General features: G+C 37.5%; 1 protein-coding gene across 1 annotated transcript; it reads right to left on the bottom strand.

Moving 5' to 3' along the window:
- Nucleotides 1-12,578: 12,578 nt before the first annotated feature.
- On the bottom strand, nucleotides 12,579-21,274 carry LOC120631215 (homogentisate 1,2-dioxygenase). The gene is made up of 10 exons (XM_039900695.1): nucleotides 21,260-21,274; nucleotides 20,353-20,525; nucleotides 19,731-19,827; nucleotides 18,690-18,870; nucleotides 17,838-17,958; nucleotides 17,269-17,399; nucleotides 16,585-16,739; nucleotides 15,626-15,752; nucleotides 14,821-15,002; nucleotides 12,579-12,763 (listed from the first exon to the last, which is right to left on the bottom strand). The coding sequence occupies exons 1-10, from the start codon at nucleotides 21,272-21,274 to the stop codon at nucleotides 12,629-12,631; spliced, it is 1,317 nt and encodes a 438-aa protein (XP_039756629.1). The 3' UTR covers nucleotides 12,579-12,628.
- Nucleotides 21,275-22,226: the final 952 nt, after the last annotated feature.

A 22,226-nucleotide genomic window follows, 5' to 3' on the forward strand; every position in this document is an offset into this window, starting at 1 on the left:
TAGAAGAGCAACCTGGTTGGAGCAATAATTCACACCCAAGCTTTTTTATTGATTACGTAGTCCTTTATACTATAAAAGGTTTTTTTCTATAAGCTTACGTTTAATACAATCTTTGAACTTTTTAAGAGACATCTCCAAGTCAAAGTTCAAAGTATAAAAACTATCGAGCGTCGATGAAAATGATAAATGTTTTTTTTTTTAATTATAAGTGTGCACGATTGCACGACATTATAGTGTCAAAGTACTTCAATCTCTATGGCGGAACTTCTGTGACCCGGCCACCATTTATTAGGAATCGCTGACTTAGTACATAATGGAATCTCTCTGTGGGGCCCATAAACGCAGCGTCTTGAACTCCGCACCGCCCCGAAGTGGACAACGAATTCCGCCAGGGCTTTTATTTAATTAAAATATATTATAAAACGGTTTCACTTGAAAATTCCTCGGATCCGATGATTTCTGAAAGTATTTCGATTGCTTTGTGAAGTCGTACGAACAAGCTCATTAACAAAATAGTTATATGCTTATGTATGATGAAGTGATAAAATTATAGGCTTCGCTAGAACTGACTGACTATTTTTTATATATTATTAAAATAGACTCATTCGCAAAGGGCGAGCGAATATCGTGCGAAAGAGATAGCACGACATCGGTCGCTGTTTATAAATCGTACTCTTCAATGGCGCGGGTTATAGTTTAATGTGTAGTTTCAAAATAGTATCTAAAGCACATCGAATGTTTCTATATCTAGACTGCCATCAAAGTAACATATATGTTTGTGAGATATATAAACTGCTGAATTCACGTACTTCGCTGCAGTTAGCCGGACTAAGTTCGAAACAAAGTTCGCTTTTGTGTCGAACGAACTCCGAGCATCGAACGGGATTAGAGAAACTCGGACATACTCCGACGAAAGTCCACGTGAGTTCAGCTATTTATTTCTAGTTTAAATCTTTAACGCACTATAACTTATCTGTATTACTTTGATATACGTAAGGTAAATATACTTTATATTTATTTGTGTTATATTTAATAATATTTTATAAAATTATATATCTTTGGATTTTAGTTTATATCCAAAATCCAAAGTCTTATTTTGCGACGCGTATCTTATCATTTAAATAGGGACTGTCTGTTGTCATAATGGCATTTTATTAATGTATCCGAGGCATTGACGTCTGTTAAAAGAGGTCAATGAAACAAGGTCAGTTTTTAAGATGGGTTTCATAATATGGCAACTGCTCTATCTTTACAAAATCCGTTTAGAGTTAAACATTGTGCTTTCTTTTTTAAATCATTATATTACCCAAATATATTTTCCAACGGTTATGCTATAGCCATTCCACTCTATTCCTCATATTGTGTCCGAAACAGCATCCCCATAAACCCTACTTCGCTTTTTTTTTGAACCTGACTATATCTTGTATGTAGAGGTTTGTTAGGTCTTCCTTACTTATGGTATCCTTAAGTTGTAGTTCCCATCTTACCAGCACCTATAAAATGAAATTTGCTAATATCTCTCTATTTTGTTAATAGAGTTTTTAACAACATGATGAAAATCAACGTTTTTGTTTGAAAATACTTTGTATGATATAATAATAAGATAGACTCCTCGAGGATAGAGAAGGGTATTGGCATCAATAACCATCTCAACAGCTGACCATATAAAGAAATGCAACTCTTAATTTGTATTGTTCACATACATATAATCTATACTTATAACAATATCATAATACCGGATGTTTGGTGCATCGTGTGCCAAATCGAATCTGATGATTGGAGGGGTCTTTGGCTATCTCTTCAGCCCTCGTAAAAAAATCTTGCTCAAACGGTTTTTTTTATACTGATTTTAAATTGTTTTTTTAAAAATTGTAAAAATTCTACATTTAAATTTTAATAAAAAATAAAGTTGTTAAGTATTAATTAATTTTCTTTTTAATCTTTAATTTGTAACGTTTTACGCTTCTTTTGAAACTAGAATTACACGCCAGCAACATCTAGTTTTTGTTTTACAGCCCCGCAAAGTTTTTTTTACGTAAAAAAATAAGCTTGAACGTCAACTTTCGGTTTTAATAAAAAAAAAACTAAAAGTGATCATGTTCTTCCAATTTTTTTAAAACATCTCTGGACTGTCCCCTTTCTAATGGTGTGCAATATGCCATGAAAAGTAATTAGTAACATCACTAATTTTCAAATTTTCTAAACTTAGTCACAATTTTCTAATATTCAACAGATGAAAGAAAAACAAGTTTTTGCGTAAATAAAACTCACAAGCAGGTAAAATTTTTAAATTTCGTAGGTTTTACTTGAAATAAAAATAATACATTGCATTTGAAACATTTATTTCATAATTTTTACAAATTCTGCTCAAATTGTTCACCCCTGTTTCGAATGCAGGCCCGACATCTTTGACGTATTGTTACAGTTGTAGTCCGAAGCCGTATTTCGTTCTTAATTGTACCGAAGGCCGCTTCTATGCGTTGTATTAGTACCTCCCTCGTTGGGACTTCTGTGGCGTATACTAGCTCTTTGGCACGTCCCCAGACATAAAAATCTAACGGAGTTAAGTCTGGGGAACGTGGAGGCCATGCAATAGGCCCATCGCGCCCAATCCACGAATTGGGGAACACATTATCGAGGTATTCCCTCACAGTTAAACGCCAATGCGCGGGACAGCCGTCATTTTGAAATACTATGGGCACATCTTCATTAAACACGGGCACCTCGGCCAATAATTCCGGCAGATCATTTTGCAGGAACTCTAAATAATTATCGCCATTTAAGTTATCAGGCAGGTAGTGCGGTCCAATTACCTGATTCCCAATCACTCCTGCCCAAACGTTCACACTAAACCGTCTTTGAAAAGATTGCTGTCTTTTGGCATGTGGGTTTTGCCGTTTCGGTGCCCAATGGTGTAAATTGTGCAAGTTAAGAATCCCTTCTCTGGTAAATTTGGATTCGTCAGTCCACAGTATTCTTTTTAAAAAATCAGGATTATCCACATCTGTGTGTAACAAAAACCGACAAAAGTGCATTCGTCTGTCAAAGTCGCCACCCTCAAGACCTGCAACAACCAAAAATCTTTTTAATTCCCCTTGAGCAGTAATTAATTGCACTAGAAGATTATGGATACCTGCTAAACAAAGGCAACGTCAAACAAAGGTTTTAAATTACGTACCTTGAACCGGAGTCTCGTGGAATGGATATTTTTCGTTTTGTCGAAGGACTTTCCACACTTTCCATATTGAAATATCAAGTTGTGCCGCCACATATCTAATGCTTCTTGTGTCGTCTTCCTCAAAAAGTGCCAGTATTCTCTCGTCCACTTCAACATTATGTCGCACAACATGTCCCCTTGGTTCATGAAAATTGACACTCCCAGTCTCGCGTAAACGTCGGTATGTGTCTTGGAAGACTCTGCGGCCAGGTAATCGTCGACCAGGAAAGCGTTCCTGGTAAAGTCGTTGCGCTGCACGAGCGACACCACGGGCTGCACCATAAACCATTATGATGTCCGCATATTCCTCGTTAGAGTATGTCGTCATTGCAACAACAAAAAAGTCAACAAAGTTTAACAATAACACCAAAAGTAAATAAAACGTAACAAAAAACAACAAAACTTAACGAAAACTAAATAAAAGAATCGTGGAGTACAGTAAGCTAGCACACACGTTAGGCAGCAGAGGCAGTGATGTCTCGACTAAAAAATAAGATGGCCGCCGTGTCGACGCGACGCGGGGCCCGTTCGCGATTGGTTCAAACAGGTTTGCACTATGCAAGAAAGGAATAGAAGATAGATTTCGCTTCACTAGAGTGAAAAAACTATTTTTGCCTGTTTAAACGAACAACGGGCGTATAACTTTATGAAAGAGACAGAAAATGTCATCTGCCTTGTGAATTGTGAGTGTTATTTACGCAAACCCTTGTTTTTCTTTCACCTGTTGAATATTAGAAAATTGCGACCAAGTTTAGAAAATTTGAAAATTAGTGATGTTACTAATTACTTTTCATGGCATATTGCACACCATTAGAAAGGGGACAGTCCAGAGATGTTTTAAAAAAATTGGAAGAACATGATCACTTTTAGTTTTTTTTTTATTAAAACCGAAAGTTGACGTTCAAGCTTATTTTTTTACGTAAAAAAAACTTTGCGGGGCTGTAAAACAAAAACTAGATGTTGCTGGCGTGTAATTCTAGTTTCAAAAGAAGCGTAAAACGTTACAAATTAAAGATTAAAAAGAAAATTAATTAATACTTAACAACTTTATTTTTTATTAAAATTTAAATGTAGAATTTTTACAATTTTTAAAAAAACAATTTAAAATCAGTATAAAAAAAACCGTTTGAGCAAGATTTTTTTACGAGGGCTGAAGAGATAGCCAAAGACCCCTCCAATCATCAGATTCGATTTGGCACACGATGCACCAAACATCCTGTATATTTAAGTAATAATTAATTATTTTTTATAAGTATTGATTTTATTATAACAAAATGATTTGCTCGGCACTACTGTCCTGTCTTAAGAACGATTGCATCTTTTATTAAAAGGAGGTGTTGTTATTTTAAATTCAATGTCATTCAAAATTTATTTATGTCGAAACTTTTATGAAGGATTTTTTTTAAATATGCGTTATAGTAAGATAAAGAAATTTGAGAAAATTCCAAATATTTTGATGTATTTATTTTTCGGAAAAATATTTATGATATTATTAAAACAACATTATTACCTAGTGCATGACGTTTTATTACGATTGCAGGAACATTGTCGTCATTTATCCAAAAATAACAACTTTGCGGCGCCAAACGAAGTACTATGCGGGTGCAACACCTAACCATGTACTGCCGACTTGACAGCTGGTTTTTGTTCTACTTTATCACATTTTAATATTATAAAAATGGAAGTTTGCATGTGTGTTTTGATCTCCTCTTTGAATTTCATTTACTGATAATCGCTCCGAAATTATTGTAAGCTTCAAAATAACTTTATGGTTCATTTGAGACTAAAAAAAAGCAGTCAAGTACTCTATTGGTACGTAACCTCCTAATGTGACCAATAGGATCGAGTGCTCCACTGAATCTACTATTTCGGGATGTTTGATTGGATGATATCTAGTTATTGCAAAATGGTCTGAAGGGTGCGGTTGCCGGTGTAATTACAGGCGCATGAGGCTTACCACGTACGCCTAATGAAGATTAAGGCTGCCAGTCCACCGGATCGGAGCCGAGAAACGGAGAAATATTAACCAATAGGATTGCACAAAATCTCCGCTGCTCTTAAGTGAACCAGACACAGTACGCAACTACGCTCCGCATTAGTCCGTTTCTCGGCTCCGCTCCGGTGGACGGGCAGCCTAATAGTGGGTGGCACTTTTAGGGCGTGTTCCTTGCATGCCATGTGAAGTGCTACTATGGTTACAAGCGATGTTTTTCCAATTACCATCATAAGCCATGTGCTTGGTCCTACAATTATTTATATAAAAAAAGTTATTATAACTACTAGTTCAGTCAATTGAGACGCTTTACTCAAGGTCATTTCAATATATTTAACGTAGTTTAAAAACATGTCAAGAACGACGTCTTCGAATAGCATTAAATTTGTTTTGATATATCTATACATTAGTAACAGTTAGTTAGCTTTAGTACTAATATTATAAATGCGAAAGTTTGTTTGTTTGTTTGTCCTTCCTTCCATGAGCTAACTAAGCGAGCAATTAACTTGATTTTTGGCATAGAGTTAGTTGAAAGGAGAGTAGCATAGGCTACTTTTAGTCCCTGGCAAACAAAAGGTTCCCACGGGATTTGTAAAAAACCTCGGGCAACAGCTTATTACCTATAGGGTTTGTTTTCCTTCTTACCTTTTAATAACAATGGAACAGCGAGGTTATAGGAAACTGAAATTCTAGAACATTCCTAAAAGTACATGTCCTAGAACTCGTTTTTTTTTCTTTTCTGGCTTTACACACAGATTAGCCAATGTCAGATGTCTGTATGTTTAATAAAAGTAAGGGAAACTTAAAATATATAACATCAGGAGAAATTGACTGACGAAAAGGGCGGAAAACTCTCTTTATAATTTTTTAGAACTCACCCATACAAACAGCCAACCACTATGAGAACGACACCAACACCGCAATATGTAAAATACAAACAATACCAATTCTCCCCAAAAAAGCCTACAATATCATCTAAAGAAAAATCTTTAAAAACCGTGTCCGCCAGTCACGAAACCTCCCGCTCTTTTTTGTGGTTTGTTTTGACTTTACACTCTGGAACTCGTTATACATTCGTAACTGGAATTTGTGACGTCAAGCTGAATTCTTGTGTGAAATGTCAGATAGGACGTCACGATTCCCCTACGTCCATGAGGCCGGACTTTGTATTTAATATGATTTAATATGTTTTATTAAAAGCTTAAAATTAAAAAAAAATGGTTACATTGGAAGACGCATATCTGACTATCGCGGCTAGATTGCCACATAACGTACCTTTGGAAAAAGTATATAGAAATTCACAAGTGCAGATAAAAATACTTTAATAAACATTTAAAAGCATAATGTCTTTTATAGTCTCTTGAGAGCGACAAAGAAGCCATGTATTTCGGCCTCCGGTGGCTCAAATTCCGCTGCTTAGTATAAAGTATAAAATACTTGATACTAGAAGCGGTGATAGCTCAGTATGTAGGACTTTGACTTCATGACACTTTCGAGGGGGCGAGTTCGAACCTCCTACTTTTCTAAGTCAGCAATGAAAATATCACGGTGAAGGAAAACACCGTGAGGAAACCTGCATGTTCAGACATGCAGGTTCTCCATAATGTTCTCAAAGGTGTGTGAAGTCCATCAATCCGCACTCGGCCAGCGTGGAGAACTACGGCCTTGACCCCTTCTCATTGTTGGAGGAGATCCGTGCCCTGTAAAGGGCCGGTAATGGGTTGACGTGACGATGTAGATTATAAAAACTTATTCAATTTTCAATATGTAGAAATAGTCTTGATAAATTGAGAGCTTAAGTTATTTAAGTCGGTTTTAAAGTGATTCCATTATTATTAATTAATTCAACAGATAACTACAAATGAGTATGTAAAAGTCAACGACTGAGTGACGTATACTAGGTATTTATATGTTTGTGCATTAATGGAATGTAATTTTAAGTTCTGATAATCATTATAATAAAACTATCTTACTTGTATGCTCGTTTAATTATTGAGTCCTTGTATTTCATATTAAGAAGGTAGCTTTAGTAGTGCTTTTAATGGACAATCGTGTTTGTCTGTGTATTTAGATTTCGGTGAATCTAACGTGAAGCAAAGAGATATGAAAATTTACATTTCTCAGAAACCATTCTCTTATTATAAAGTTAATATTTACTAACGGTGCCCTTGAGCGTTACTTTTACGCCAATGCCTTTTCTACACATGTTCGGCAAAGTTTATAGTTTTTAAAGTGAATCTAATTGAATTTAATTGGTTCAATCGCTTGTTAGCAAATCAACATTTTGATAATTGTCTGGTGGAAGGCTTTGGCCTTGGCTAGTTACCACCCTACCGACAAAGACGTGCCGCTAAGCGATTTAGTGTTCCGGTACGATGTCGCGTAAAAAGCAATTCGGGGAATGAATACCATACTGCCCAACCGGTTAGCCCGTTACCATCTTAGGTGAGATTGCAGTCAAGGGCTAACTTGTATTGAAATAAAAAATAAAAAAAATGGTGCCCTTGCCGCATCGCCTTGCAAATAACAGAGCTGTGAAATAAAAAAACCGATTTCATAAGTAACTACAAAGTGAAAAAACCTGAAAAAAAAAACGTATTTTGAATCGCCTGCTACTGATTTTAAAACTATTTACTGAAATAAGAATAAAAACTTGTTTCGGCGGGATTTAATAAAATTTTAGAACGCAATAGCTGCTTTTGCGACTTAACTATGATAGTGAGATAGATATATTCACCCGGCTAAGTTTGTTGTGGGCTTCTTAGACCAGGGCGCGATTGGAACCCTCGTAGCTTTAGTTTTAAGTTTACGATTGTAGTTAACGCCATCACTACTCACTGCTATGTACACATTTTGTATATAATAACGCATCAAAAGTGCCATCTATGTGCCTTTTTGAATAAAGATATATTTGACTTTGACTTTATATTCCCTCGCGGACTTTTTTGTAGGCAATAATGAGTACCTACTTTGATTCGGCGGAAACTTGTGTACAAAATAGCTATGTCCATATAATGAATTTTATAAGCAAAAATTGCTACGTTACAGGCAAATAATATTTTAGTTCCGACTTCAGGCACATAAATACTCACTTGAACTGCGCGCGTCTGCTTGCTTGTTAGTATTGATTAAATGAAAGCATGTCAGAACCCCAAACCAAATGGGTATCTGCTAGTACATATTAGCCTTCATTGCTAACATGCGATGTTAATAATTAATTTCAGTTCATAGAGACACATTCGTGGATGTCAGCAACATTAAATTTTATGTTTTTCACCCACGTTTCTGACCCGTTCCTACCGCTATGGTTTAGAGCCCTCTTCCGGCATGGGTTTTTGTCAAACGTAAGCCTAACAAATATAAAAAAAGCATTTAGGTTTGAGAGCTAATAGAAAATGTTGTGGCTACGGAGTATATACAGAAACATTTATATTATTATTATTATCTGGTTTTCAATTTTGGTATTAAATGATTAAATGAAATACTGTGATGATAATAATATTTTGTTCCCCTGTACATGTTTAGTAATACAGGGAAATATTTGTCAATTTTATGACCATTCTGTAGGTAATCGATAATTTTATAACTTCCTCGTATCTACATGTGTATCAACATATGTATCTCATTTACATATGTTTCACTCAACACTATTAGGTATAGCACTAATGGACGGCACGAGTTCAAGAAAAAATACCATCTCAAATAAAATGGAAACTAAATGGAATTTAATTAAGCTAATTGAAGGTAAACTTTTTGCGTGCCGATTTGGATCGATTCTAATCATTAGGGATCGGTCCATTCCCATTAGCTTTTACTCGTACCTTAAAATAGAAACTGTCCTTTTTTTCAATAAGCACCACCCTAACTACGTCACTTAGGGTCTTCTCACAAATATTAGCATGAATTCATAAGTGAATCGTTCATTTTAGCATACGCTCTGTATTAAAAACGGCCATTTTTATCGGAGTGGTATCTGCGCACAAAATGCATTTTGTAGCGTTAGCTTTGACATCTACATACAAGGACTGTCACAAATTGTAGTTACGATTGTTAGCGTTGGTTGATTTGTGTACTAGGGAATGTTTACTAAGCACATATAGGCGATTTAAAGGCAAAAATTATTTTGGATGGATACGTCACAATAGATATTGCGAAAGGCGACGGAAATTTTATAAATATTACTTTTTTTATCGATGTTTCGGAATGAAAGTATTGGCGTGTTCATGGTCTGTGGACTCGTGATATTTTTCATTAGTTGTTTCTCTAATGCTTAGGAGGCTAGACCATAGTTGCGCTTGAAAACCTAGCGCGATTAAATCTACCTTTTCATCGCTGCCACTTAATATACCTAAGTTAAATAGGAAAAGCTTTCCCACAAGCTTAGACTATCGGGGGTATATGTTATGAACGAATAATTAAATGCAATCCGAATGAAAGCTAACACGTGTAAATAATCCCTGCAACAGGCGAGAAAAACATTAGTTCTAGCTCAGAGACATCAGTCGAGTGCAGCTTATTAAAGCACAATGTCGCGTTTAAGTTTTCTTTTAGTCATTTGTTTCTTCGCTGTAGTAATCGCGAAGGGTGGTCGTGGACGCGGCGGCGGTGGAAGCCGCGGTCGCAGTTACAGTAGAGGGAGTGGGAGTCACACCTACCCATCATCAACAGGTTTATCCGGAAACTCCGTAAGCAGTCAACGTGCTTCAAACGCACACACCTACCCCGAGAGCAGCGGGAAATCGGGCAACAATCAAAAATCAACGAGCTACACGCAAAATAATGTGCATAACCATTATCATTACTCCCCGCCACAACATATAAGCTACGGATCCCGACAGCATCCAGTCTTCGTTGGTAATCCTCCGAGCTACGTCTACGTATACAAAAACTCGGGGAGTAGATATAACAATTTATTAACTGGCCTCGCTTTGTATAACTTGGGCAGAATGTCCAACAGTCACAGATATTATGGCCATCACAGCGACTACAGTAGCACTCCAGGCGAAATATGCCTGCTGGGCATCAGTAAAACCAACGGAGATTACGAAGAAACTCGCATAAACTGCAAACTTATGTCGAGTTTCATTTGGGATGCAAAACGTGAAAATGAACAATACGTTACCAACGTAACCAAAACTAGCATCATAACTGAATTAAATGACATCGGTAATTCAACTGTTACTCATAAAAATACCACAATAGTAGAAGCTTGGAAAGCTAAAGGACCTTCTATAAAAGTCAGTCCAGGTATGGAATGCTTTATGATACATAAATCGAGAGATACTTCGACGTTGAGGAGGAATGTGGATTGCGGTTTGCTGCAGGAATACGCTTCGAAATCTTTACGCTATCAACATTACGCTGCTAGTTGTGCACGAGTGGTTCCTGTGATATCAATTCTAGTGCCCGTTTTAATAACACTACCGGGATAAATTAGTTTTAGATAAGTGAAAAGTGTTTATCCTAAAAAGTTTCTCTAACAACAAACGTCAGTCTTGTCATCGGACTTATGAGGTAAAATTGCTCGATAAAGAATTAAAAATAATACCTGAGTCTTCAGTGATTTTTTATTACTTACTTAGAACTTAATTACTTTAATTTTTACGTCAAATACTTAACTGTATGTGGCGAAAAAACTTACAGACGTTTAATAAAAACGTGCCAAAATTTGAGCCACTAAACGACCATTCGTCATTTCCCGTTAAACTTTCAATAAAGTAGATAATCTAGAAACATGCTTTAAAAATGTATAAAACTAGTAGACGATAGAGTAAAGTGTGCTTTTGTTTTCATACCGTTATAGAAGCAACAGGTTAAACTATCAGTGTGCAGCAGGCAAAAAACCTGTTGCATCTTGTTTAAATATGGTCGTTGCGACTTCCAACCCGCGATGCAGAATCGTGGATGGTCTAAGCTCTTAATCTTTCTTTCCTATACCTCTGCTTAGCTTCAAGACGTTGATGGGCTCAGATTTATAATCTACACTAATATTATGATGAAAGCTAAATTTATGATGGATGTTTCTTACTCAATTAAGCCATTAAGGCCGAACGAATCTGGACGCCATTAAGGACAGAGAGAAATAATATTTAGGAACAGCAATACTTTTTATCCCGGAAAATTAGTTATCGTGGGATAAATTTGTTTTTCCCAGACCATGAGTTCGTCATTTTTTCGCTTAGTGGTATTATAGGGATCAGAGGTTATCATAGGCATACGAAAAACACGCGTACGAGGTCGCGGACAACAACTATTCTTGTATGTATGGTACAAAAAAAAAGAACTGGTCAAAAATTAGTACTGTTTTTTAGACATGTAAGTAGTATTGTCTGGGTCAACGATTTCACCGTATCTATCCAACGAGTAGGTGACCGCCCTCTTGCCCTTTTTCCTTCAACCTGTCCTTGCACCACCAATCGTTCAATCGACCCCTCATTCCTTGAGATGTGGCCAAAAAACTTGAATATGCGTAACTGCACCGTAGACGAAAGTCGTTCCTTGATATTCAGTTCTTTTAAAATGGAATTGTTGGTGCGGAATGCAGTCCAAGGGATCTTTAAAAGGCGTCTCCAGCACCACATCTCTAGGGCATCGATTTTTCGGCGGTCTTGTAGTCTAAGTGTCCAGGTCTCCGCTCCGTATAAAAATATTGGAAAGACAAGGCACTGTGGTAGAATGTTTTCGACATGCTACCAACCGCCAAAAGTGGAGAAGACTCGCGCGTGAAGCCGTGCAATCCAGTGATGCCTAGCGCCATGAAATTCATCTCAGCAGCCACGACCACTCTGCCAAGAGTGCACGACTAAGAAGAAAGTAGTATTAGCATTTCTGATGCAATAAATTATCTTACTATTTGAGGTACATTATTGTTTCAGCGATTTTATAATCGAAACATAATTTGGTTTACAATTCTTTGCTAACTTAGTGAGAATAAGCTCTTCCTATTTCGCTTCTTACTTAATTATTACTGTTCCACTGCTTGCAAAGATCTCCGGTCTCATAGGAGTAAGTGATCTACGCGCTTGACTATGATGACACGCCTCCGAAAGACAGGGAGGGATACGCCGACTTCCTGGTTCCCTAACGAATCCCACAAACTAGAAAACCTGATTTCTAACAATTTCTTGTCTGATCTTGAAATAATCTATCAATGTTTAGTAAATATTAGACCTTCATGTCTTATTTTTTATAAACAGAAAATTCTGAAGCATGCCATTCCTTTCCGGGGACCAACAGTCTGTGTGATGCTTGCCCCACTAAATTCTGTTGACTTCGACGAACCCATAGCCGAGAATACTGGATAAACTTGCGTTTTCACAGCACTCTCGCCAAAAGTATCTCAGGCTTGAATAAATAAAACTAAATTCATACATAAACGAATATTTATTATTAATGGATCCAGTCTTTACAACATAACCTTAAATATTTATTTTATCAGTGAACAATTTGGGTAAATTCTGCCAGCACTCGTAATATTTCGCGTCAAGTTTCTGGCAAGTCTCGACGCCCCATTTCGTGATCGCCATACTCAGTGACGATTCGAACATGAAAGCCTGGAACAAATAAATAGTATTAAAATAAAGCTAGTATGAAAGGATGCTATGGCCATGCGATATTTTAGTATTCGTAATAACAAACAACTTTCGTTCTACAGCGTTTTCCGGGATGATTTTAGAGAAACATCTGCAAATATGCTAACATAAATACGCTGTGACAACCTTAACATCAGCTGTGTTTAGATTTTAGGCAAAATGGGGACAAAGGCCAAAAGGTTCTAGATGTCGTGGCCAGATTTGTTGTATTAACTTACATATTAAAAGTTACTGTGAGAGATCTAATCCAAAATTATCAGATTGCACATTGAATTTAGTATTACTATCCTCATCAACAGGGATAATCATCATAATCACTTTCAAATTCAAAATTCATGAATGAATGAATACACTTTTATTGTACACCACAGAGAAAATTTACAGAGATATAAATACTATAGCACAATAAGGTAGAACGTACAATTTGGTGGCCTTATCGCTAAATAGCGATCTCTTCCAGGCAACCAAAGGCATACAAGAAAATGTTATATGAAATAAGTAGGTGGTACAACAAACATTAGTAAATATTCATTTATTTCAAGTAGGCCTAATTAATAAGCACTTTTGAAACGTTGTGTCAGTCTGTTTGTAGTGACTCTACCACCGGTTCGGAAGGCAGATTCCACTGAGAAGAGCCGGCAATAAACATCATTTTAAAGTTTAACAATCTTTAGAATTTTTCTGTTTTGTGAGAGATGAGAGCCGAGTGGCCTGCTTCCAAGCACCCTTGTCGTTAAGGAATTCATCAATCGTGTAGTAACCACGATTTGTTAGTAAACCGATTGATACCCACTGTTATACATAGGTCTTTTGAAGTAAGTTCTAAGATGCACAGTTACGCTATCCTTGCTCAGGCAGGTTTTGATTATTATAATAATAATAAAAATATTTATACACCACAATAAATAGATAAATTACAACATACTACAAGAGAACAGAGAAAAAGAAAAATATATATATATATAATAATTTAGGCGTATGTTGCTACGTTGGTGTCAACGGGTCACCTACTCAGCTCTGTGCCGCAGCACCATGGCAGTAAATGCCAAGGAATTCTACAACGCTGATTTTCAGTAGGGACCAAAGGTCACGGGTTTTCGCGGACCGGCAGCGACATGGTCTGACGTAGTGTTTGCATACTCTATTGTTACAAAACATAATATTGGTATTATCATACCAAACTTCAAAGTCCAGTTATATTTGTTTGAAAGTAAACAATCCCTACTTCAATTTAATTGATTCAGCATTATCATGATTGTACCAAATTGTACTCTCTTGATATGTATTTATTTCTTTGTAACTACTTTTTTTTTCTTTGTTGTACAATAAAAGTGTATTCATTCATTCATTCATGATTAACCCATTATCGGCCTACTACAAGGCATGGGTCTGGGTCTTCTTTTAGAATGCGGAGGATGTAGGTTTAGTTGAACCACTGGCCAAGTTCTGATTGGTAGATTTCGCAGGCATTTCGGAACATTATGGACCACTTTCAAAAATGCAGGTTTCCTCGCGGCGTTTTCCAGCACGATTAAAGCAAGTGATATAAATTATAACCAAAACCAAAACGTACATAACTTGGATAAGTGCCTGAGGGAAGGTAGAGGAGCGTTATATTTTGACGACCTCTCTAGCGTAACGGTGAGCGCTGTGAATTTAAGTAGGAGTTCGATTCCAGGTAGAGGTAATTTGGGAATTTATAATTTATTTTTTCTCCATTTTCTCTGGTCTGGTCTGGTGGGAGGCTTTGGTCGTGGCTAGTTACCATCCCACCGACAAAGACGTGCCGCTACGCGATTAAGTGTTCCGGTGCGATGTCGCGCAAAATCCTATTAGGGCTACAATTACCATACTCCTTAACAGGTTAGCCTGCTACCATGATTGCCGTCAAGGGCTAACTTGGAAAAGAATAAAAAATATGGATCGAATTTGGTAAACATAACATACATTCCTTCTTTCACGCAGCAAAGATATAGGCCCTAAAAAATTTTGGAAAGTCACCATACACGGTTACAGACCTGTGTTCCCACTGCAATCTTCTGCGGCACCAACGCGGCTTTGGAAGCACCTTCAAAACAACGATCGTCAGGCCCGTGGGGAGTCATCATCGAGTGTAACGACGCTCCGCCTGGCAAGAACCCTCCCTCCTTGGCCTCGTACGAACCCAGGATCAAGCCCATGAATTCACTCATGCAGTTTCCTGGCGATAGCAAATCGATAATTTATTCACTTACCAACAATTCAAACTAGAAAAAGGGGTTCGAAAATTTAAAAATCGCACTCGGCTAAAAATTAAAATTGCGGTCAGTTGTTTTATTTTTATTTTTTACTATGGTCTTTTTATATGGGTTTCATGATAACACATCAGTAACACACCAGTTACACATCATGTTGCAAGAATTTTAAAAGACTTGCGATTTTTTATTGGATTTACAATAATTGCAGATTGTTCATTGATTTACAATATTGTAGATTGGATTTTATGGAAGAGTTACACACTACTTTCTATTTTAGGTTCTTTTTGTGGTGTACAATGAAATCACATTCTTTAACTCATTAATATATACATTTCACTTCGATAGCTAGGAAAAATAACTTCTAATATAAAATAGCTATCCCACAAACTAAATTTTGTAAAAACTTTCTACACGCGGCTGAATACCGAATCATTGCAAAAGGTTGCAGACATATCCACAGAATAAACATTATTAAAATAAAGTTCTTATAGGACAGTGTTTGTATCCTCTTTGGTACTACTACATCCTATTATTCTGCTTAATGTGATTTTAAGAAAAGGCCAAGTATATTTCTTGTTTTACTTACGGTGGTAGTACGGAGGTCTAAACGTATTTTCTTGAACGGACCAACGCGGGGGGAATATTACGAAGTCCGCGATGGCAACACCGGGTCTTACGGACGGACACGTAAGGACAGTAAAAATGGAAGGATCCTGTAATAAATAATATGAATTAGTTTTCTACAATAATGTTATTGGTGTCGATAGCATAAGTACTCTATTATATTATTGTGAAGTTATTTTTGATACAAAGGTTTTTTCGTACAACCAATAAACACTCTTTCGCATTTATAATATTAACCAATAATAATAATGTAGCGGTGATAGCCCAGTGTTTCCTAACGGTAATGAGAATTGCAGAAGATCCATCCTGCCCAGAGTGTGGCGAGATGGAAACCAGTTTTCATTTCATAGCTGAGTGCCCCATGTACGCGATGGTAAGATGGGAACTACAAGGTAAGGACAGTTTTAGTGTAGAAGACCTAGCAAACCTCTCTTTAGGGGACATCCTGAGGTTCACAAAAGAGACTGGTAGGTTGCAGGGGGGGATGCTGCCGGGACACCAGTAAACCTGTGTCCCAACATGGGGAATAGGGTGGAATAGTCCTTACAGAGGACTGATCACCCGTCTGGCACTGGCAGGCGTCCCCTCTATAAATAATAAATAATAATAGCCCAGTGTTTGGGACTTCGACTTCACTTTCGGGGGGCCGAATTAAAATCCCAGCACCTACCTCTAACTTTTCTAAGTTATGTGCGTTTTAAGCAACTAAAATATCACTTGCTTCAATGGTGAAGGAAAACATCGTAAGGAAACCTGCATGCCTAAGAGTTCTCCATCATGTTTTCAAAGGCGTGTGGAGTCCACCAATCCGCACTGTGCCAGCGTGGTGGAAAACGGTCTAAACCCTGCTCATTGTGGGAGACCCGTGCGCTGTAGTGGGCCGGTAATGGGTTGATATGATCATGATGATAAAACACTTACACAATGATCGAAGGATACCGAATTGATGACCATAAAGTTGCTGAGTTCGTATTTATATGGCACGTAGTTCCCGTGCCACGCTACCACATCGAACGGCGAGTGGTTCTGTTCAGCCTCGAAGATCGCGCCTTGGTACTTGTTTATGATCTTAAATCCTGTTTTGAAATAATTGAGAAACATGAAAAAACTGTATTAAGATTTTAAATTTTTTATATTAATATTAAGCGAAATTTATATTTATACAGTGCCTGCCAAGTGCAAGATTGTAATTCTACGTTTACTTGTTCGATCGTGTGAAAGTTAACTACTACCATATACTATACTACTACTAACCATATAGGTTTAGAAAGGGCGCCATCTAGTGATAACATTCTTTCCCAGTATCTTCTTAAGACACTGAAAGGGTTTACAAAATCATGAGATCCATAGTTTAAAGAACAAATAAATGCCTCGTTTCTTTAGTAGTTGTTATGGTTCTACTACGATCTATCACGATCAGTAGCAACATTGTGGTTAGGTACTGAATATTTCTAATAGATGGCGTTATTTTGTATTTTCTATGTAATGAGCGCCATCTATTTTCAATACTGGGAAATAGTAATAACTTGATGAATCGATTGATAATGATGAAAGATGAATAAAATATTCAAACGCAGCGCTTCTTTAGGTGATATTATAAATTACCAGGAATTTCTCTGTCCTCGTAGTGAGCAACAGGTGTCAGGAAGTCACGCGGGTTGGCCAGGCCGTTGGCGCCGATGGGCCCAAGGTCAGGCAGCTTAAAATGGCCGTCGAAAACCTCCAAAATATAACCTCTGCAAATGATATAAACATCTATCATCTAACATCATCTCGGAAGAGGAGGTGTGGTATATAACTGTATTTAATCTGCCGTCACCACACAGCACGGAGTTTAGGCTATTAAGTTTTACGATGTGATGATTTCTTCTTTTAATGGAAGCAGTGAAAGCCTGGTGGTTAGGACAGGGTCCATTTTGAGGGACCAATTTTGTTCCCGGCACGCCCCTCTTAACTGATTCTTCTTTTATATCGTTCACTCTTGGCCGAGTGGCTATGGGTTATGATCCCTAAAAGTGTATCTTGTTATCTCCCTCTAGCGGCTTCTATTTATTGCATTGCGTGAACAATTAGCCTAACTGATTTACGGAACTAAACGGCTGTACGGTGATATACCTTTGCCTTTTTCATATGAGAAAAGAAAAAAGATACAGAATTAAAAATACAAGCTTTACCTTGTAGGTCCATCTACTGCCACGGAAAATCTCATTCCTAGTTGTATGACAGCTATTTCGTTGGGGCGAACTTGCATCTTTCCAAATTCTGTAGTGATCATCAAAACTCCTTCTTGAGGCACTGAAAGTTACAAAAACATGAGATTTATGGTTGAATAAACAAAGTGTTTTCTTGCCTCGTTGATCTAGTAGTTTTAATTATTTTCTACTATGCATCACGATTCATTGCAACTTGGTGGGTACGTTTTAGAATGAAATGCCAAAAAAATTTTTATAATTCACTTCTTAAGGTGAATGGTCACAGATTAAATTGAAAGGGATGATATTTGACAGACAATAATATCGACACTGGTATCTATCGTCTAATTTAATATAGATGTTTTTACAATTCCACTTCTTGGTCCTCGACTGAAATCTCCCTGATGGTAAGTGATGATGCAGTCTAATTTCGTAACGGGCTAACCTGCTAGGGGTATGCCAGATATATAAAACCCATACCCCAAATAGGTATTAGAGCTTTTTGTGACAGAGCTCTTCCAGGGAAGTACTATCGCCATGATTATTTCTGCCGCTAAACAGCATTGTTGCAATGCTGTGTTCCGGTTTCAAGGGCTTTGTTGCCGGTTGAATTACAGGTTCATGAGGCAAGTGACACCTTTACCAAAAAATAGTATACACGGGGCAGCATGTTGCAGGACGTGCTCCTGGCATGCCCTGTAAAGTGTTGCTCTGTTTATGGGCTTTGGTTTGGTTTTTCACTCGCACTGGAACGCTAAATCGGTTAGCAATCGGTCTTTGTCACAGCCGAAGCCTCCCAGCAAAAATTATATTATGATTAAGAATAAGCGTTACCTATAAGAAAATCTCCGTCGCTGCTATAGAATGCACTCTTTTCCATTGTAGCGTTGCACAGGTACACGTGGATGGCGATACCGTTTCTAGAGCGAGGGTCTCCCGCGCCACAAACTGTATGAAGACCCGCTACGAAATCCACCTGCTTTGTCGAAGGGATATCGAATGGGAGCCAGCGAGACTGAAATAAAAAGGGTGCTAATAAGAAAGGTACCATCATCAATATCAATAACACCCTATTATCGGCCATTACAGGGACCAGGTCACCCCTCAGAATGAAAACAGCTAAGGCCGTATTCTATCACGCTGGCCAAGTGCGCAGTAGACTTCACGCGTCTTGGAGAACGTTATGGAAAACTCTCTGGTATGCAGGTTGCCTCACGACGTTTCCCTGCGCTGTAGTAAGTGTTATTTTTACTGCTTAAATTAAGAACTCGGTCTCCCCCAGGGGAGCCGGGCTAGGCTAACACCTTATGGTATAAACTATGCCAAAGAAAACATTTGTCAATTTACGTTTCACCCCAGTAGGGTTAGATTATAAATAAAGTATTTAGTTAGCGGATATCAAAACGTTATAAGTAACCTCCCTTTTTAGAACTGAAAGAAAACAACCTGTCAGATCCCGTAATGTCAATCCATGTTTGGCTGTCAGTTATCAACGTACTGACAAAATGTGCGGCCAAATTTGTAGCGTTTTAGTACCACACTTTGCAGTACGTATACTGTATTTTTTTCCGTCTGTTTATGCCCATGGCCTTATGAGATTAAATGTTATTTTATCTACGAGCTGATTTTCTCAATCCTTTCTAAATGTTATAAGTACGAAAGTTTGTTTGGTTGTTTGTCTTTCACGCCCTAACAAAGCAACTAAGTAACAAGCAAAAACAGAAGAATTTTGTCTTAGACTTAGTTGGAATGACGGAGAGTAACATATGCCACTTAATATCATAGGAAAACAAACATATCCCACGGTATTTGTATAAAAAAACGTAATAAACGCGGACTAAGTACGCGGGCAACAGCTATTAACAAAATATTTACCTGATTAGGGTCCGGATCAGCTTCGTCCCAATTGTGCGTGAGGTATTTCGAAACATTGGATCGCTTGAACGGCTTGTGAACGACTGACGGGCGAATCCTAAAAGTTCATATAAAAAGTATATTGTACATTTAAGTACAACATTGTATTAATTCCGAGCTAATTTAAAGTGCCTCACGAGTAAACGTGATGTAGCGTCGGAACAGTAGAAAGAAAACTGCATGTCTATCCCCTATTCAGATGCTTATATAAATATGCACCTTAATTATTTAATATTTTACTGACAATATCACTGATTAATTTTCTCGCAATAACGCTCAACTAACGGGTGTATTAAAGATTTTATGAAGAAATTATAAATTACACCATACAGATTCTCCTGCTTTTCGCGGACTACGGCAAATTAAGTTTAATGTTCATAATTTATGTTACTATCGTACAAGCTCACTGGTACACGCCCGCCTTTCGGTAAGCGAAAACCTATAGAGCAAATGAACTATAATGCACTGCGGTTGTACAGTACGTGTCGATTATTTGAAGTAGCCGACGCCCGCCTTTCCGTTAGCAAAAATCTGTTGAGCGAATGAAGTATAATTTTCTATTTAAAAAAATTTAAAGACCCACCTGTATAGCCAAGAGCGTTTGTTGTCGTGCCTGGGGGCGGTAAACGCGCTGCCAGACAGTTGCTCGGCGTACAGCCCGTACGCACAGCGCTGGGGGCTGTTTTGACCAACGGGCAGCGCTCCGGGCCTCCGAGGGTCTTCACTTGTGAACTCAGAGCCGAAGCCCGATAAGTACTAAAAGTAGTTAACTAAGTTTAGAACAGCGAATATTAACATTCATTTTCTATAATTCGATTTCTGTGTGGTGTGTCTGTGACATTTTCTCAAGTCGGGCCCTTTTAAAGCGCACGCGGATAAAGAACGCTTTTTCTATTGACAACCTTAACAAATACCATTTTTCAGGCTAAAATATTATTATGTCTGAAATAAGCTAAGCGATTGAGAGTTCCGGTGCGATGTCGCGTATAAACCGATTAGGGGTATGACTACCATACTCCCTAACAGGTTAGCCCGCCGCCATCTTAGACTGCATCATCACTTACAACTAGCTGTTATTGCAGTCAAGGGCTAACTTGTAGTGGAATAAAGAAAAAAATAAAATATAGCCTATTTCTCGCTGAACATGTAGCTTTTTTTCTAGGCGAAAAAAATTATCTAAAATAGGTTAGGTAGTTATGATTTTATACATTACATACAAACGTTGAAAAAATCTAATCTTTCCACTTTATTATACTGGTAGGTGTAGCCAAATAAGTTAAGTACTACAAGTGAAAAATCGAGAAAAACCAACTTAAAGATATAGAGAAACCTACCTACTTTCCATCACACTGTCATCGTAGTCTAAATAATATAGTGTCTACATTTATGGTATCTCAATAATTTATATCATACTCTACTTTCCCGAGCTACGTATTGTTTTTCAAAGAGATGAGGTAGGTACTATTACATAAACAACAAATGGTACTTACTTTTAACTCTTCCATATCGTAGTATTTGCTGAGACGTGTTTCAAGAGATAGAAACGCGACACGAGTATATAAAGATATTGCGGTGTTTATTAAAGTGTAGCTGGAATCTTGCAGGTATGCAAATTAACGCGACCCGTTTATTACGATAACAGGTATTCGATGGATTGTGATAAATTCAATAACAACACCACAGCCAATGTTATAAATATAACATTAAATAGAAATGTAAATAATTCCCAACACGATAGATAAAAGGAGGTAAGAAAAGTTAGTAGACCGCATTCATCAGCAATGGGTGCTATGATGATTCATCACATCCACCCATTGCCGGTCCACTACAGAGCACGGGTCTCCCCCTACAATGAGAAGGGATCAGGCCGTAGTCCACCACGCTAGCCCAGTGCGGTTTGGTGGACTCCACAGACCTTTGAGATCATTATGACCTTTGAGATCTCTCATACATGCAGGTTTCCTCACGATTTTTTTCTTCACTGTTGCAGCAAGTGATATTTAAACCTTAAAAAAACGTATATAATTTAGAAAAGTTAAAGGTTCGAGCTGGGATTTGAACTCGGCCCTCCGAAAGTAAAGTCGAGCTTCAGACCAATGCGCTATCACCTCTTCCATTCTCCTATTATATCCTCATTGGCTGCTGGAAATTAGGTGATGTCCAGGTTATTAAAGATAAGGTTATCCGTGATAAATTGTTTCAATTTTTTTGATTATTATTTAAGTTTTTTGATATTATTATTATTTTGTACTTATTAACTTTTTATGCTTATGTCATGTCATACCGAATTTTTATAGCGCTGAGAATACGCATTGGGCAACAGTAAGGTCTCTCCGGAGTAGGTTTTCTTACGTTTGGTTAGGAAAACATACCCCGTAAAATAAGAACCCGGATTCTCTTAGCAAATTTTTAGAATTAATAATTGCGAAATAAAGCAAAGTTAAGTGAACAAGTGAA

The sequence above is a fragment of the Pararge aegeria genome, chromosome 17, assembly GCF_905163445.1.
Source record: "Pararge aegeria chromosome 17, ilParAegt1.1, whole genome shotgun sequence".
Lineage (NCBI taxonomy): Eukaryota > Metazoa > Arthropoda > Insecta > Lepidoptera > Nymphalidae > Pararge > Pararge aegeria.

What these genes read in the sequence shown, in the direction of transcription:
- LOC120631215 (XM_039900695.1), bottom strand. An exon ending in AAACGCTCTTGGCTATACAG is followed by an intron (nt 19,828 to 20,352) that starts GTGGGTCTTTAA and finishes ATGAACTTTTAG; the next exon opens with GATTCGCCCGTCAGTCGTTC. An exon ending in CGGTATCCTTCGATCATTGT is followed by an intron (nt 15,753 to 16,584) that starts GTAAGTGTTTTA and finishes TATTTATTACAG; the next exon opens with GATCCTTCCATTTTTACTGT.